The 15,007-nt window shown below is 52.3% G+C and overlaps 1 protein-coding gene across 1 annotated transcript; it reads left to right on the top strand.

Annotated features, from left to right (window-relative positions):
* Positions 1-1,003: 1,003 nt before the first annotated feature.
* ACER1 (alkaline ceramidase 1) lies at positions 1,004-14,593 on the top strand. The gene is made up of 7 exons (XM_051810752.1): positions 1,004-1,232; positions 3,187-3,289; positions 9,569-9,683; positions 10,682-10,820; positions 11,821-11,958; positions 12,686-12,823; positions 13,849-14,593. The coding sequence occupies exons 2-7, from the start codon at positions 3,197-3,199 to the stop codon at positions 14,015-14,017; spliced, it is 792 nt and encodes a 263-aa protein (XP_051666712.1). The 5' UTR covers positions 1,004-1,232; positions 3,187-3,196; the 3' UTR covers positions 14,018-14,593.
* The last annotated feature ends 414 nt before the right edge of the window (positions 14,594-15,007 follow it).

Genomic DNA, 15,007 nt, shown 5'->3' with positions numbered 1-15,007 from the left:
GACCATCCAGGGGTGGGAGCAGCTCACTGGGAATCCCTTTGGATCTTCTGCTCCAAGTCTGTCCTAGAAGGATGCCCAGCCTGGACTTAGTTAAGCCTAACGGAGGCTCCACCATGTTGTAACATAAGCTGCTTCAGTGGTTAATTACCCTCTCATTTCCAAATGTGTGTGGATTTGGGAGGCTTTTGTAAGCCCTGGCATCTCCAGGAGGTGTTACACAGATCAGGGATGCTCCTTTTCACAGAATTAACAAAATAAATGGCTAAGCTTCCCAAAGAGCCTATTCCCAGGGCAAAGAAATCCCTACTCTTCAGGAAACACATGGACAAGGACTCCTTGGATCTTCGTCTGACCCTGCCCTGTGATGCTGCATGTGGTGTCTCCCCTGGTCCAACAGGAAGCACTGACCAAATATTAAGTCATATTTAAGAAAGCAACGTATTTTTTCTTTTCTCAACTCTACAACTTTCTCAACTCTACAAAATGTTGATTCGGGGGAAAAAGTTTAATTTCTTGAATGCCTGAATGAGGTTCAGGAGGAAAATATTTGCAATGCAGCCACCCAAAAGTGTCCTGTTCAGATCGTTCTTTAACTAAATACCAAACTAAACGACCCAGAAGAGGTGTGGTTTTATAGAAACATTATTTTTGATAATAAAACAGGATAAATTGAAAAGTGAAAAAGTGACTTGAATTTAAAGTCTGAAAAAACCAGCAGCAGCGCCTCACTGTTGGTCAAAAGTGTTGTATTGGGGTTTATCCATCTCTGTAAGGAGTTTGTGGGGATCAGTCCCTCCCCTGGGAAAAGCAGGGCCAGGATCGGGGCGTGTGCGCGTGCGCAGGTGAACCCGCCCAGGGGCACACGGTGATTCCAGGCTGCATTTCCACCCTCTGCTGTTCCAACCCTTCCAGCTCATGCTTCCCTGCCCTCCCTCCCTGCCCCTGCCCACCTGGGTGCACACATATAAATCCTCCAGCCAGCATGTTTCCTGTGGGGGCCCGGCAGGCTTGCCTGGAGGGTGCACGTGGCTCCGGTCTCATCCCAAGGCTTTCCCTAGAGACGGGGCGAGGGGATTTGCTGGTGGCTGCTCCTGGTGAGCTCACACCGTGGGCACTCCTTCGGAGCTAGAGCGGCAGGGCAGGTTGCTGCTCCAGCTCTGCTGGAATCCTTGGAGTTCCTGACGCTTCATCTCACCGTGTGGAAGCAGTGCTGGTCCATCCAGAGATCACAGGTAAGCCAGGCTGGCAGGAGACGTGAGCAGCAATCCAGCACCACTGCTTCCATCTTTCTGTTCCTTTTCCTGTCTCCTGTCTCCTCCATCCCTTCACCATCTCTCAACCATCTCTGTTCAAGTCATGAGATGGGATTTACTATCCTGGGTCTGATTCTTTTTACATCCTGCAAAACCAACTTTCATCACTGTAAAAGTGTAATGCAAAGCAGCAGGGACGAGGAGAGAGTCCCTGTGGTGTGAACGAGCACATGGAGATGCAAGAGCAAGAAGAGTCAGAGCTCAAACCCATCTGCCTGCCGTCTCTTTTATTTTACTTCTGTAGCCATGATCTCAGCTCTGGGAACCAGCCAGTCTGGATTAAAGAGAGGGCATCGTTAGCTTGCAGTTGTAAAAGAACGGTGGAGGTTCACCCCCAAGTCGGTTTATCTGGTTGGAGCAGGAGTTACAGAAGAGCTCGTTTGTCTTAGTGTTACACTCCTGTGCTTTCTCCCTTTGAACTTCTTGGGAAGAGCAGCAGAGGAAGCTGTGGGAGCTTCACAGCCCTGCACACCCCCGGGTTTCTGCTGGACACGGTGGTGCTGCTCAGCTCCCAGCGGTGTAAACAGGGAGTTGGCTGTTTCTCCTCAAGAACAGGATCAGCTGATGAGTGGGGTTAAGATAAACTTCCCTTCCCTGCTTTAGGCTCAGAGCTGAAAGGATTTTCAAAGAAACCAAAGCTCTGTTTTCCACCAGTGCCTCAGGATTTCGGAGACGCCACTCAAGTGGTGTCACCTCAGTCCCTGTTTGGTGTCACCTCAGTCCCTGTTTGGTGTCACCTCATACCTGCTCATTCTGCAGGCTAGAGAAGCACAGCCAGATGGGTTAGTTCCACACTGCATCCAGGGACTGAATTCCAGGGAATTTCTGTCGTTGTTTTGTACCAAAACTCAGCTGCTGGGATTCGGATGGTGCTTCCAAACACCTCTAAGGTTGGCACCCAACTACCAGCTTCAAAAATAGCTCCAGGGTCTCAAAGATCTGAAACAAAATATGCCAAATGCATAACTTATGATCCAAATAGGAACAGAATTTTTACTTTTTCAAATTAATAAAGGATTGCTGAGAAATTATGCTCTCAATGAGGATAGGGAAGACTTCAGAATGGGGAAGAAAAGCAAGCAGAAGTTTAGATATTTTTAGAATCTCACTTGTAACTGCAGCTTCTGCCACTTCCAGAGGCCAGGCTGAGGGTCATGGCAGTGGAGAACCCACTTGAGGTGTGAAACTCTGGGAAATGAGGATGGAGCTTTCATGGGAGTGTACTCAGAGGGAAATCAAATTCAAAGTGAAGAGGCACCTCCCAGTGCCTTTGCTCTAAGCCCCAGGACTCCGGGAATACCCAGGGTCTGGGCTGGTGCTCCAGGACTGAGCTCCCACAAGGTGATGAACTCCAGCCCTCGGGATGATGCTGAGGACCAGCTAAGGAGAACAGAGCCAATGAACACCAACCCCTGTGAAGTTGTCCACTCCCAAAAAGCAGCTCACAGCCTACAGAGAGCAGCGAAGTCCTCCTGGCAGCAAGGTCTGAGTCACAGAAAAAGTGAAGAGGAAGGAGAAGACGGGGTGACAAGGACTGGGCTGAGATGGGGAAGCGTCGTGTGGCAGCAACGACACCTGAGGAGAGATGTTAATGCCATGGATGGGTGACCATCCCCAGGCTCAGAGTTCAAGGGCATTTTCTGGAGTGATTTTTAACTCCTGTGTCAGGAGGAGAGAGGAAATATTCTGCACTATGAAGTGTGATGGGAAGAGGATGAGTCTTTCATAGCTGGGTAAGATGCTGTGTTGAGCTGACTGGTGCCAGGTGAGGCACATTGGTGGGGTGAGCAAGGGGTAGGGGGGCAGAGCGGGATCCTGCACTTCCCTTGGGGTCAGCAGCACTAACCTGCTCCTCTCCCTTCCCTCCTGCAAGGTGCCCAAGGATGCCAAGCATATTTTCCTACCAGAGTGCTGAGGTGGATTGGTGTGAGGGCAACTTCGAGCGCTCAGCCGTGATTGCAGAGTACTACAACACCGTGAGTGTGGGATCATCCCAGGACAGGCTGGGGCTGCTTTGGGGACTCCAGATGGGATAGGACATCCTTTTCTTTCCTCCTACTCACTCCTTTGAGCTTCCTGGTATTGGAGGGTGCTGGTATGGGGAATGTTTTTTGAGCTTCAGATAAATCGTGGGACTTTTGCTCCCAAAACATGCTGGGGCCAGGGGGACTCCTGGTATGTGTGGGGCTGATTCCTAGTGAGAAAAGTCTGGCAGCACCCAGATCTGTGAGATCCTGTTATACCAGTCCTGCAGCTCTCCTGCCAACTGGGATAGGTCCCATACAGGGCTCACATATTCCAGCTAAATGTACAGGAGTGGCAAAATGAGAGGCAGCACTTCCATGAACCGTGTCAGGCAGGTTGGGAATCCGGAACTCAGCGCAGGGAAAGCTGATGCATGAGCCGGTTTCACCCCCTGTGATCCTTTATCAGACAGGCTGCATCCAGTGCCAGTCCCTTGACTGCAGCCTGGCTGGAGCATCGTATCTGCAGAGAACTTGGAGATAACCAGCCTCCCAAGCATGTCTCTCTCCCTCAGAGCAATTACAGGCTTGCATGTGGATTTACAACCTTCCACAGGCCTTGTTTACAACTTCTAGCAATTACGGTTCAACACTAGAAGTTCTTGTTCTCATGGAAATGGCTCTTCCTCTTTTTTTTTAAAGCATTTCTTGTTTTTGATAAATTGCCTGTAATAAGGATAATTCCCTCTCCCAAGCCCTGCAGTTCCCCATCTCTAATTGCCTACACGGAGTCTCGGAGGAGGAGGCTCAGGCTGTGTATGATCAGCGCTCTCTGAGACAGACAACAAAAAGCTGCCAGTCCAGATCAAATCCTGCTTCCCTCTGGCATCCAACTGGATGTGTTGTGCTGTTGCCTGGTTAGTGACGCTGTCGGATGGGCTCAGAGGTGCAAAGCAAGGTATAACTACCAAGGAGGTAAAGAAATCACTCAATACTGACATCAGCATCTCAAACAGACCAGATTGAACAGGGCTTGGAGAAACCTGGACTAGTAGGAGGTGTCCCTGCCCATGGCAGGGGTTGGAATGAGATGATTTTTAAGGTCCCTTCCAACCCAAACCATTCCATGATTCTGTGATTCTAAACGGGAGGTGCCAAAGGTCTCCGGCACTGGCAACACTAGAAAGGGGCTGGTTTCCACAGAGAGCAGGAAGACTGAAAGTGAAGTTTTTAGTCAGAATTCCTTCTGGGAGATAAATTTGCCTCATGTCCTAGTTTAGTACACAGTCAGCACTTTTCAAACGTGCCTTTGGAGCTGAGATTCCATTTTCACAAGGATCCTGATTTACACCCAGACTGGCAAAGTGGTTCTGGATCCTTATCACGCCAATAATTATCTTGGGAGCTCTTCAAAAGCACTTATGTGTCTGACTTCTCTGCTGGATACCAGCTGGTGTGGCCAGATGCAAAACTGTGTCACTTAGGACCCAAAGCCCTCTGATTCCCATAAAATAGTAACTCTCAGCTGCCTGGGTCATTTTGTGGCACAGGATTCTAAATTATGTGGCTATTCCTGACAATCCTGCCAGGTGCCTTGTTCAGGATTGAGGTCCTTGCCAACCACAGCCATCCCCTATGTTTCCACACCACCTTTGAGGGACTGGGCTTGTTGGGATAGATTTTCACTGGGTGGGACTCAGACACAGCTTTCCTCCAGGACTGGAAAACCTCTTCAGTGCATGTTTCCATGCAGATGCAAACTAGTGTGACACTGAGGAACAGAGATGTGGGAAGAGCAAACCCTGCAGGATTTTTTCCAGTGGTTGGACTTGCCCTTGTTCTTCTCCTTATGACACTGGGCACTCCTTCCCCAGCAGAGAAAGAGCTTTTACTGGTCCCTGCACTGATGTCCTTGTTTTCAGGCTCATGGAGCTCAGCAGGGTGCCTGTGCAGGTGGAGGGAACCAATTCTGCAGCCTCTATTTTAGGATGTGATTCCCAAACAGAGAAAGCAGCAGAGATCTAAACCTGCTGTGACAGCTGCCTGCACCAGGCTGGTGTGTGACCTCCTGTCCAGGCAAGGGCTGACAAAGGAGCAAACCTCCAAAAAACTGCTGTTACCTGAGCATCTGACAAGAGCCCCAAGGCTGCACCATGCTCAGGGCCAGACCTTGTAACCAAAACCCAGCAGGAGCATCACTGATTCCTTCCCCAGCTGCACAGCCTGGCTGGCACTGCCTGGCTCTCCCCCCCTGCAGCAGCACAGGGACCCCTCTTCACACTCTGGGCTCCCTTGCAGGATCAGGCTCCCTGTGATGTGCCCCAAAGGGGGGACAATAGAAATCTGAGCAAGCCGAGTTCCACAGCTATCCCTGCTGGCTGGTAGCATCTTGCAGATCCCACTGGGGCTCAGGGCACTATCCCAGATGTGATCCTAACAGCCTGGATCTCCTCCTCTTCCCCTCTCCATTCATTTGTTCCCCATACTCAGGTTTCTGCCTCTCTGCAGCGTTACAGGCCTGCCCTGAGATAATTATATCAATATTGACTTCAGTGTCAATTTTCCAGAGTTTTAGAGGGAATTCCAGCCCAGAGGCTGGGAATCTAGCCAGCTCCTACCCAAGCCTGCTGGACCACTAAATCAGCAGGGCTTCCTCATGGAGCATCCTCTTCAATGTCTTCTTCCCAACCCTGCCTGGGGCTCCAGCAGGGCAGTTCTGTGCCAGCAGCTGTGCTGCTGGGAATTGCTCCGTGCCAGCCACACTCTCTCAGATCTGCTTGGCTTAGATGCTTTTTTATTAGAAATAAGCACCACGGGTATAAGAAAAGAGTGTAAACAATATCTTTAAGTACCTAATAATACATGGTGGCTCATGGCTGGATGTAGTTCAGAAACAAAGCCCTATTTATAGTGACTCAGTGACCCAGAAATTTATTGTCTTCTGGCTGCTCAAAGGAGAACACTATTGTGCTCTAGAAGGGTCATCAGTCAGGGACTTGTCTTTTTGCCCTCATTTCTTTGCTGAAATGACTGATTCAGGATGTTGGTAATGACACCCACATACTCAGCAGTGTCTCTGCAGCAGCAGGAGCTCTGACACTGCTGTATATCCAGAGCTCCTGGATGCTTCATGGATTGGTGGGATAAGTTCAGCTTACCCCAGGTTACCCTCAGGTTACCCAGATCCACCCAGAGCAAGACTCACTGTCAGTGTGTCAGGGCTAATCCCATGGCAGCACAGCCACATCACCCTCTTGCCTGCCTAGAAAGTCATGTGCAGAACCAACTCCCCCCAACAGCTGTCTCCTGCCCCGGAGCACTGGCAGGACACTGTGATGGCAGAACGTGCAGCCTCCTCCTCTGCTACACAGGTCTGGCTGTTGGGAACTTGCTGCACAGGTCTGGAGAGCCTTGGAGGTGTTCACTCCTGTTCTTGACCCTTTGGGCTCCTCTGGAAGCTAAAGCTGGTTCTCTGGCCTTTGAGTGAGTGAACTCTGCAGCGAGTCCTGCAGAAATCTCCTTCCACTGCAAAAAATTCCTGGCAGGAGTAAGGACTAGCACAGGTCTTAGCTGCCATTGCACTGTTGCTGTCCTCAAACCAGTATCTGCTGCCCCAGTCCTTACCAGAGGCTGGACTCCCCTTGTCATGGATGGAGATGCAAAGAGGTTCCCTGTGGGTCTCTCCCTCCATCCCAGGGATCCCTCCAGCATGTCCTGCCCTGATGCAATCAGGAGCTCGTCTCACCCTGTCATGGATGAAGGTTCTCTGCAGGTCTCTCCCTCCATCTCAGGCTGGAGCTGCAAAAGCCTGGGGTCTTCCTGATGATCCTACTAATGCACCAGGATTAGAGCCATCTTGCTGATTTCCAATCTAGTTTCTCTCCTAGTGAAAGAAGCAAATGCCAGGCTAGGTGGGCACCTGGGGCAGTCACTCACCCTTGTTAGGGAGTGGGACACAGCGGTGAGCTCACACAGTGAGCCCACAGGGCTGAGTGGCTCTCCCATGTCCAATCACACCTCAGCTCCACCACCACTCTCTTATCTCCCCAGCATCCCGGCAGAGGGAGCTGGTGCCTCCCGGCCAGTACGACCCAGACAAGTATAAAGAGAAGCTGTGCTGGGGGGTCTCAGAGTGAGCAGAAATTCTGGAAAAACTTCTAGTAGGAGTACTGGGAGCAAAACCCTCCTAACCACATTTGAGACAGAGCTTGCCACATCCTAGAGGGAAGACAGAAGTCAGCATTTACAAATCAGGGCTGGGATCCCACGAGTGATGAAAACCCATGTCCCCCACAGGGGTAGGAGCTCTTCCCTAATCTCAGAGCTTGACTGCTCTGCAAGGAATCACTCTTATCTTCCTGACCCTGTTGGCACGGCTCTCCTGATTATCCCTCCCCTCTGATATCTGATCTTGCACATCATGTCCTGAATTAATGAAGTGATAACGCCGCTATCATGTAATTAATGACACTGTTGCAATGCCCACTGCAGCACACAGATCCAGACCTCTCCATACACAATCCCAGCCTCCCACGTTTCCTCACGCTGTCGTGCGTGCTGGCACTTGCACACTGCTGCCTTTTCTCCGAGCGTTTTCTCTCTCCTTGCTATCCCTGCTTGTCTTCCCCAAGCCTATTTAACCATTTCACAGGAAAAAGAAATGTTTGAAAGGCGGTTGTTACTGTAACACATGGTCGTCTGGTTTCTTGATCATTTCAGAGCAGTTTGACCTCAAGTGTGCAAGTGGGAGCAGCACTTCTTTTTTCATAGCTGGAATGGGAATAGGCCTGGATTTGGCTCTAAGCACCTATGGAAAAACAATACATTTGGCCTGAGAATTGCTGTTAATGGGAGCATGAACTCGTTTCATGGAAACCTTAGTGAAAATCAAGATAAATCTCCGGTGTTTAAGGGAATTGAGACCTTACATTAGGCATGAATTGTGTTTCCCTCTGGAATACCAGAGGGTGTGTTTCAGATAGATGACAATATCCCTGTGATTTGCAGCCCTGTTACCACAGAGATCCCAGGGGACCTCACTAGCCAAGTGCAGATTTTGCAGTTTACCTCGTGCTGCTGAGAGGGGAAGACTCTGGGCTGTGGATGTCACATTCCAGGCATGGGGTCTGGGTCAGCATCTAGCTGGGAGATGAAAGGATTGTCAGGCCGAGATAAAAGTCATCCTGGTCGTTTGCCAAATGGCTCCAAAGCCCCAAAGAGCTGCCTGGCAGGTAAACACAGCACCACAGTCCCAACATTTCGTAAGCAAGAGGGATTTTCCCTGGGGAGGTCCCAGTGACATCCCTTTCCTGAGTTTGCAGAGTCAGGTGAAAAATCCAGAGTAAGAACCCACAGAGGGTAATTAGTGCAGACTTCATTGCCCTATTGCTGCAGGATGGAGTGGGCCTGACCCAGCAGACAGGGCCAGGTTTTGGGCACTTGCTGCTCCTCCCCAGCTCCCACATTTTGCCCATTGGCATCTCCACTCTCCAAAGCACTGGCACCTTCAACCAGTCCAGCACTGTCCCCTCCTCCCCAGACAAATCAAAGTCTGTCCATGAAGGAATTTTGCAGAGTTGGAAATCAGGGCAGAATAATTCCACTGTGTTCATTTGCCAGGTGTGTTTAAAGGAGGTTTATGACCTCATGTAATTACAAGTGTCCAGAACACCTCCCCCCTGCAGGCCAGGTGGCTTCACACATGACACCACAGGATGTCACCTCAATCCTGCCTGTTCCCACCTACCCACGTCCTGCTTGTCCTACCACTCTCCACCACAGCCACTCCCAGTTAAGGATGTTTTGCTGATCGTGGCTTGCTGTGGTAGCTGAGCTCCTCACACCCTCCCAGCCCCTCACAGGGGACTCACAGCTGGCTGGAAGGGTCAGGAGCCACCCAGGGAGCTCCTGGCAGGCCTGGGTTGACAGGAGGTGGTTGCAAACAGAGGAGTTTGGCATCTTGCTTGAAGACACTGGGCAGCTGAAGCTAAACCATCACCCAAGAGGGACAAACCAGCTCACCCTGGGCTTGCTGTCCCCAGAGGTGCCTTCAGGGAGAGCACAGGTGTCTGCAGCCACTGCTGTCACAGCAATAGCTGTCCTTCCAGTTCCAGCCTCCCTTCTGGAGAAACGCCTCTGCCTTCTCCCTGTGCCAAGGGCAATCCCTGCTTCCACGCCACGCTTCCCACTAGAGATCAGTATCCTCTTCGCACACGGAGATGTTGAGGCATGTGGTGGGATGGGACTCGCCCAAGGTCGTGCAATAAACTGGATGTGGCTCTTGCTTTCCAGATCAGCAATGTGAGCTTCTTTGTGCTCTCTCCTGCCCTGCTCTACCTGAACCGGCAGTACTGTCAGCACCGTGCCATGCCCTTGTACTTCATCTCGGGCCTCCTCATCCTTGTAGGTGGGTGCCAAGGCTGTGGGAAGACCAAACAGGTTGCCAGAGTACCCAACATGATACCCTGGGATGTTCTCAGTGGCCAAAGCACAGGGGAAAGCTGAGGTGGGGAACTGAACAGCCATTTCTGTTTGAAGCCCTGCAGGTTGTGGTTCCTGCACCTTCCAGCCCAGTAAATCCCCAGGGTGCTGAGTGTGTGGGCTCCCCCACACCTCCCCCACACCAAGACCCATTCACAGAATCACAGAACAGTTGGGGTTGGAAGGGACCTCTGGAGACCTTCCTGGAGAAGAGGAGGCTCAGGGGAGACCTTCTCCCCCAGGAGAAGGGACCCAGGGGGGATAGGGCTCTGCTCCCAGGGAACCAGCAGTAGGACAAGAGGGCACGGTTTTAAGCTGTGCCAGGGGAGGTTTAGGTTGGACATCAGGAAGAAATTCTTCTCAGAGAGAGGGATCAGCCACTGGAAGGGGCTGCCCAGGGAGGGGGTGGAGTCCCCGTCCCTGGAGGTGTTTAAGGACAGACTGGACATGGCATCAGTGCCATGGGCTGGGTGACGAGGTGGTGTTGGGTCATGGGTTGGACTCCATGATCTCAGAGGTCTTTTCCAACCTGGTTGATTCTCTGATTCTGTGAGACCATTCAGTCCAACCACCCTGCCCAGGCAGGATCACCTGGAACAGGTGACACAGGAATGCATCCAGGTGGGTTTGGAATGTCTCCAAAGAGACTCCGCACCCTCCCTGGGGAGCTGTTCCAGTGCTCTGTCATCCTCCATGGAAAGAAGTTCTTCCTCATCTTGAGATGGAACACCTTGTGTTTTAGTTTATGGCCATGACTCCTTGTCCTGTCATTGGGCATCACTGAAAAGAGTCTAGTACCATCTTCTTGACACCCTGTTCTTCAGGAACCCTGCCTTTAGGAATGGCCCCCAAGAACTTCCCAGGCCAGACAGGCTTGTGAGAGGATGGAGCTTTGCTGACTAAAAGTGTCCTTGCTCCTTGCAGGCATCTTCTCCACATACTTTCATATGACCCTGAGCTATGTGGGACAACTCCTGGATGAGCTCTCCATCCTCTGGACACTGGCTGTGGCATATTCCTTCTGGTACCCTCAGGTTTACTTCCCCAAGTTCATCAAGACCAGGTGTGACTCAGAGGGACACGGGGTGCAGGCTCTGAGGGGAGGGATGGGACACTGACATCGAGGGGTGTGACCCCCTCAGGTCCCCTGCAAGGGGTCAGCACTGAGGTCACTGAATTGGCTTTGGGATCAGACCCTCCATCACTTGGTGCTGACAGAGGAAGAGTCAAAACCCTCCCACGGGAAGGGCTGTGCTGGGCTCCTCTCGGCTGGAGCTGGCTGTGTTTGCAAAGTTGCAGAGGAGAATTTCAAAATTAATTAGGAAATTAAATGTTCCTGAGCATTAACATTCAATTACCTATTGCTGTCAAACTGCTCCAGCATCCTCTGTCATCCACAGAGAGCTTTCCCCGAAGGCTGAGGGGGTTTCACATAGGACAAGCTGGTCCAAGTTACGCCCCTCCTTTTAAGGTTTAGCAGGAGGGCTGGCTGGGCTGGAGATGCTCAGCAGAGAGGATGGGGATACCGGGTGAGCATGGACCAGCAGAAATGGGAACCCAGCAGGGCTTTGCTCAAAGGATAGTCCCATCCTGGCTGGAGCCCCCTGAGCCAGCCCAGTTAGAAGCCTTGCAAAGGCCTGCTCCAAGTCTGCTCTTCCCATGGCGAAGGAGGTCACCAGGAGTTCACTGTGGAGAAATGGCTGGGGGAGAGCGGAAGGGACTTGGGAAGGGATTTGCATGTGAAAGGCCCCTCTGAGCCCTATTGTTGTTCAGTCAGCCCAAATTGGCCTGTTTGCACAGCTCCGGTGGACTCCTGCCTTGCAGCCCTTCCCTGTGCAGAGCTCCCGGTGCCTTTGCCTCATCCCTGGTATCACCATGAAAGTGCTCGAGCTGCTTCCTGGACTGTGTCCTCTGCTCTGTCGCTCTGTCATGGACTAACCGGGAGGCTGATACCTCAGCCTTCCTGTCAGGACTGCACAGAGACTGAGCACGACCTCTCCCCTCCTCATCCTTCCCTCCTGTGAACCCTGGAGGCACTGACACTCACTCCCATATCCCTTTAGGAGGCATTTCTACTGGCTGACTGGGATCACCACCGTGATCAGTACCCTGATGTCTTTTGTCAAACCCACCCTCAATGCCTACGCACTCAACTGCATCGCCTTCCACCTGCTGTACCTGACCTGGCGTGAGCTCAAAAAGTAAGGAGGGGGCTGACAGGGGTTATCTGCAGCTCCATTTGTGCTCCTGGTGGGGAGTGACTCTGTCCACAACAGTGAATTGAGACCAAGTCTTCATCAGCCACATGTACTGTCAGCTCTCCAAAGAATTGGGGCAGCCTGGGAGGGACCAGGAGGAGGAACAGGCAGGACTGTGGGCGGTAGGGTACAAGAAGGCCATGAAGAATGGGGACAATCCACGGGACAATCTTATCTGAAGAGACTGCCCAGGGCAGCGGTGGAGTCACCATCCCTGGAAGTGTTCCAAAAATGTTTGAATGTGGCACTTGAGGACATGGTTTAGTGGTGAACATGGTGGTGGTGCTGGGTTGATGATTGGACTTGATGATCTTAAAGGTCTGCTCCGACCTTAATGATTCTATGATTCTCCTCCTCAGCTGCCATCTCTGCAGCTCTTTCCCCTTCATGGGGCATTTGGGAACTAGTGTGTGGCTGGGAGAACCCGCCAGGGCCTGGGGAGAAGACAGGAGTGCCTTGGCATCTCCCAGCATCCTCCTCACACATGGAGAGTCAGAATCCCTCTCTCCAGAGCCACACTTCTCCAGTTCTTGTGGTCTTAGGAATACTCTCCAGAAGGAACTCACTGGGGTTTGCAGTGTTGCATGTGCAGGCAGGAACCAGCCCTCTTTGAAACTCACTTTCCTTCTAGCATGATACTCTACTCCCTCTCCCTCACCGTGTCTTCCAGGTGCAACGACAAACGGGTTCACCGGATGGCTGCAGTCATGGTGATGTGGTGGGTCCTGGCCATCACCAGCTGGATCAGTGACCGGTGGCTTTGTTGGCTCTGGCAGGCCATCAACTTCCCCTACTTCCACAGCTTCTGGTAAGGGTTCCTGGTACCCCAGCCCACACCTTTCAGGGGCTGAAGGGTCACAGCTACAGAGAAATGGCAGCAGGGATGAGAGGCTCTGCATTTCTGCCCAAGCCTCTCTCCCTTTCCTGTCACTATTGATGCTGCTCCTCACCCTGGCTCCAGCCCAAGGATTCAGCCCCAACCATTGCTTAACATCCCTTTCCTCCTCCACACCAGCCAAACACTGTTTTGCAAGTGAAATTGTTCCAGCAGTCCCTCCAGGTGAGCAGCTGGCTCTCCAAGGGCTGCAGCGGCTCCCAGGGTGCTGCGTGAAGTGCAACCTTCTTGCAGTTATTTTAACAGCCAAACTGAAAGGCAGAGATTTGCTTGGACACATTTTAGAGCCTGCCCAAGTGTGGCACACTCAGATTCACCCTCACAAAGCACAGGGATGGCTAGGAGAGACACCAGGGCTGAGCCAGGCAAGGGGGAATGGGTGGTTTGGGGTTTCAGTCCCCTGTGTCACCCCATAGAATCACAGAATCAACCGGATTGGAAAAGACCTCTGAGATCATGGAGTCCAGCCCTTGATCCAACCCTGCCATGGTTCCCAGACCATGGCACTGATGCCACATCCAGTCTGTCCTTAAACACCTCCAGGGACAGTGACTCCACCCCCTCCCTGGGCAGCCCATTCCAATGTCTCTGCAAAAATTTCTTCCTAATGTCCAGCCTAAACCTCCCCTGGCACAGCTTAAGACTGTGCCCTCTTGTCCTACTGCTGGTTGCCTGGGGGAAGAGACCAACTCCCACCTGGCTACAACCTCCTTTCATCCATCTATGTCCTCTCCTTGCCCCAGCTCACAGAGCTCTGATAGGATTTCCCCATAGGCACAAACCCCATCAGCAGGACCCACACTCCCTGCAGCCTTTGTGCACCACAAGACTGGGACCTTCCCTGCCACTGCTTTACCCCTTGGCTCCAGTCTTAAGGTGACCATGCCAGCAGATGGGAGTTATCCCTGTCCAGCACATCTCTTTGGTTTCCCTGCCAGGCACGTGCTGATAGCCCTGTCCCTCCTGTACTGCTGCCCTCTAGTCATCTACTTCGATGTCAACTACGAGATGCCATCCTTCAAGCCCAAGCTGGAATACTGGCCCAGTGACTCATGGCCTGTCGTGGTGCCCTATGTCACCCTGGAGGAACCCCACAAGCAGTGCTAGAGCCAGTTGCCCCCAGGCATCCTTTGGGCCCAGGGGGGGTGTGTGATGCACACATGGGGAGCGACTCGGCTGTGCCGCCTGTTCCTCGGACCAGGGCAATGTGGAAGCAGCTGAGGCCTCATGATGCTGGGCATGAAGCAGGGTGGGAGCCCACAGGTGCCTTGGAAGACTCTGCCCAGAGAGCCAGAGATCTCCTCCAGCAGATCCCTACTGAGGAGGGGAGGGAGATGGGGCTTCTTCTGTGCCCTCTCGTTAGTCAAGCACCAGCACCCCTTGCTGACAAGGCCACAGCAGAGAACATTGAAGCCAAACTGGTGGCAGCTGGGTTTGTTGGGGCTGCTCTAATTATTATTATTAACTCTATTTATTGATGTATGTTGTCTTGCTCAGGAGAGCTGTGCATTAAAGCTGTGGACACCGACTTACACTGCGCCCCTTTCTTGCCCCTGACTACACCACACTCTGTTATCTGTCAGTCATTCCCACAGACAGGGCAGCCAAAGCTCTCTCTGACCTAGGGAGGGCTGTTTATAAAGAGAAATCCTCCTGGGTGACAGCTCAAAGGAGTTTCTGCTGGTGCCAGTTCCTGGGTGCTCTACCCCTTTCTCAATCCCCGATGTCCTTGTTCCTCCTGAGCTCTGACAATCTCCAGTGGCCACTTGGAGATTCTTCTGCTTGCTGGAAGGTCTGGCTGGGGTGAGGTGAAGAGCCAGGATGGTCAGAGCTGGTCAAGGGAGGTGACTGTCACACTCTGCTCTGCACTGGGGCGGCCTCACCTCAAGTTCTGGGGCAGTTTGGGTACCACAATATAAGAAGAACCAAAAGCTGTTGGGGAGAGTCCAAATGAGGGACACAGAGGTGGGCAGGGTCTGAGGAGCAGCTGAGGGCACTCGGCTGGTTCAGCTGGAGCAGAGGAGACTGAGGGGAGACTCCTCGGGGGCTGCAGCTCCTGCCGAGGGGAGGCGGAGGGGCAGGGACTGAGCTCTGCTC

Source organism: Manacus candei, unplaced genomic scaffold (genome assembly GCF_025592945.1).
Source record: "Manacus candei isolate 608988 ecotype Guabito, Panama unplaced genomic scaffold, ASM2559294v1 h1tg000078l, whole genome shotgun sequence".
NCBI classification, from domain to species: Eukaryota; Metazoa; Chordata; class Aves; order Passeriformes; family Pipridae; genus Manacus; species Manacus candei.
This window is presented reverse-complemented; position numbering and strand designations above follow the sequence as displayed.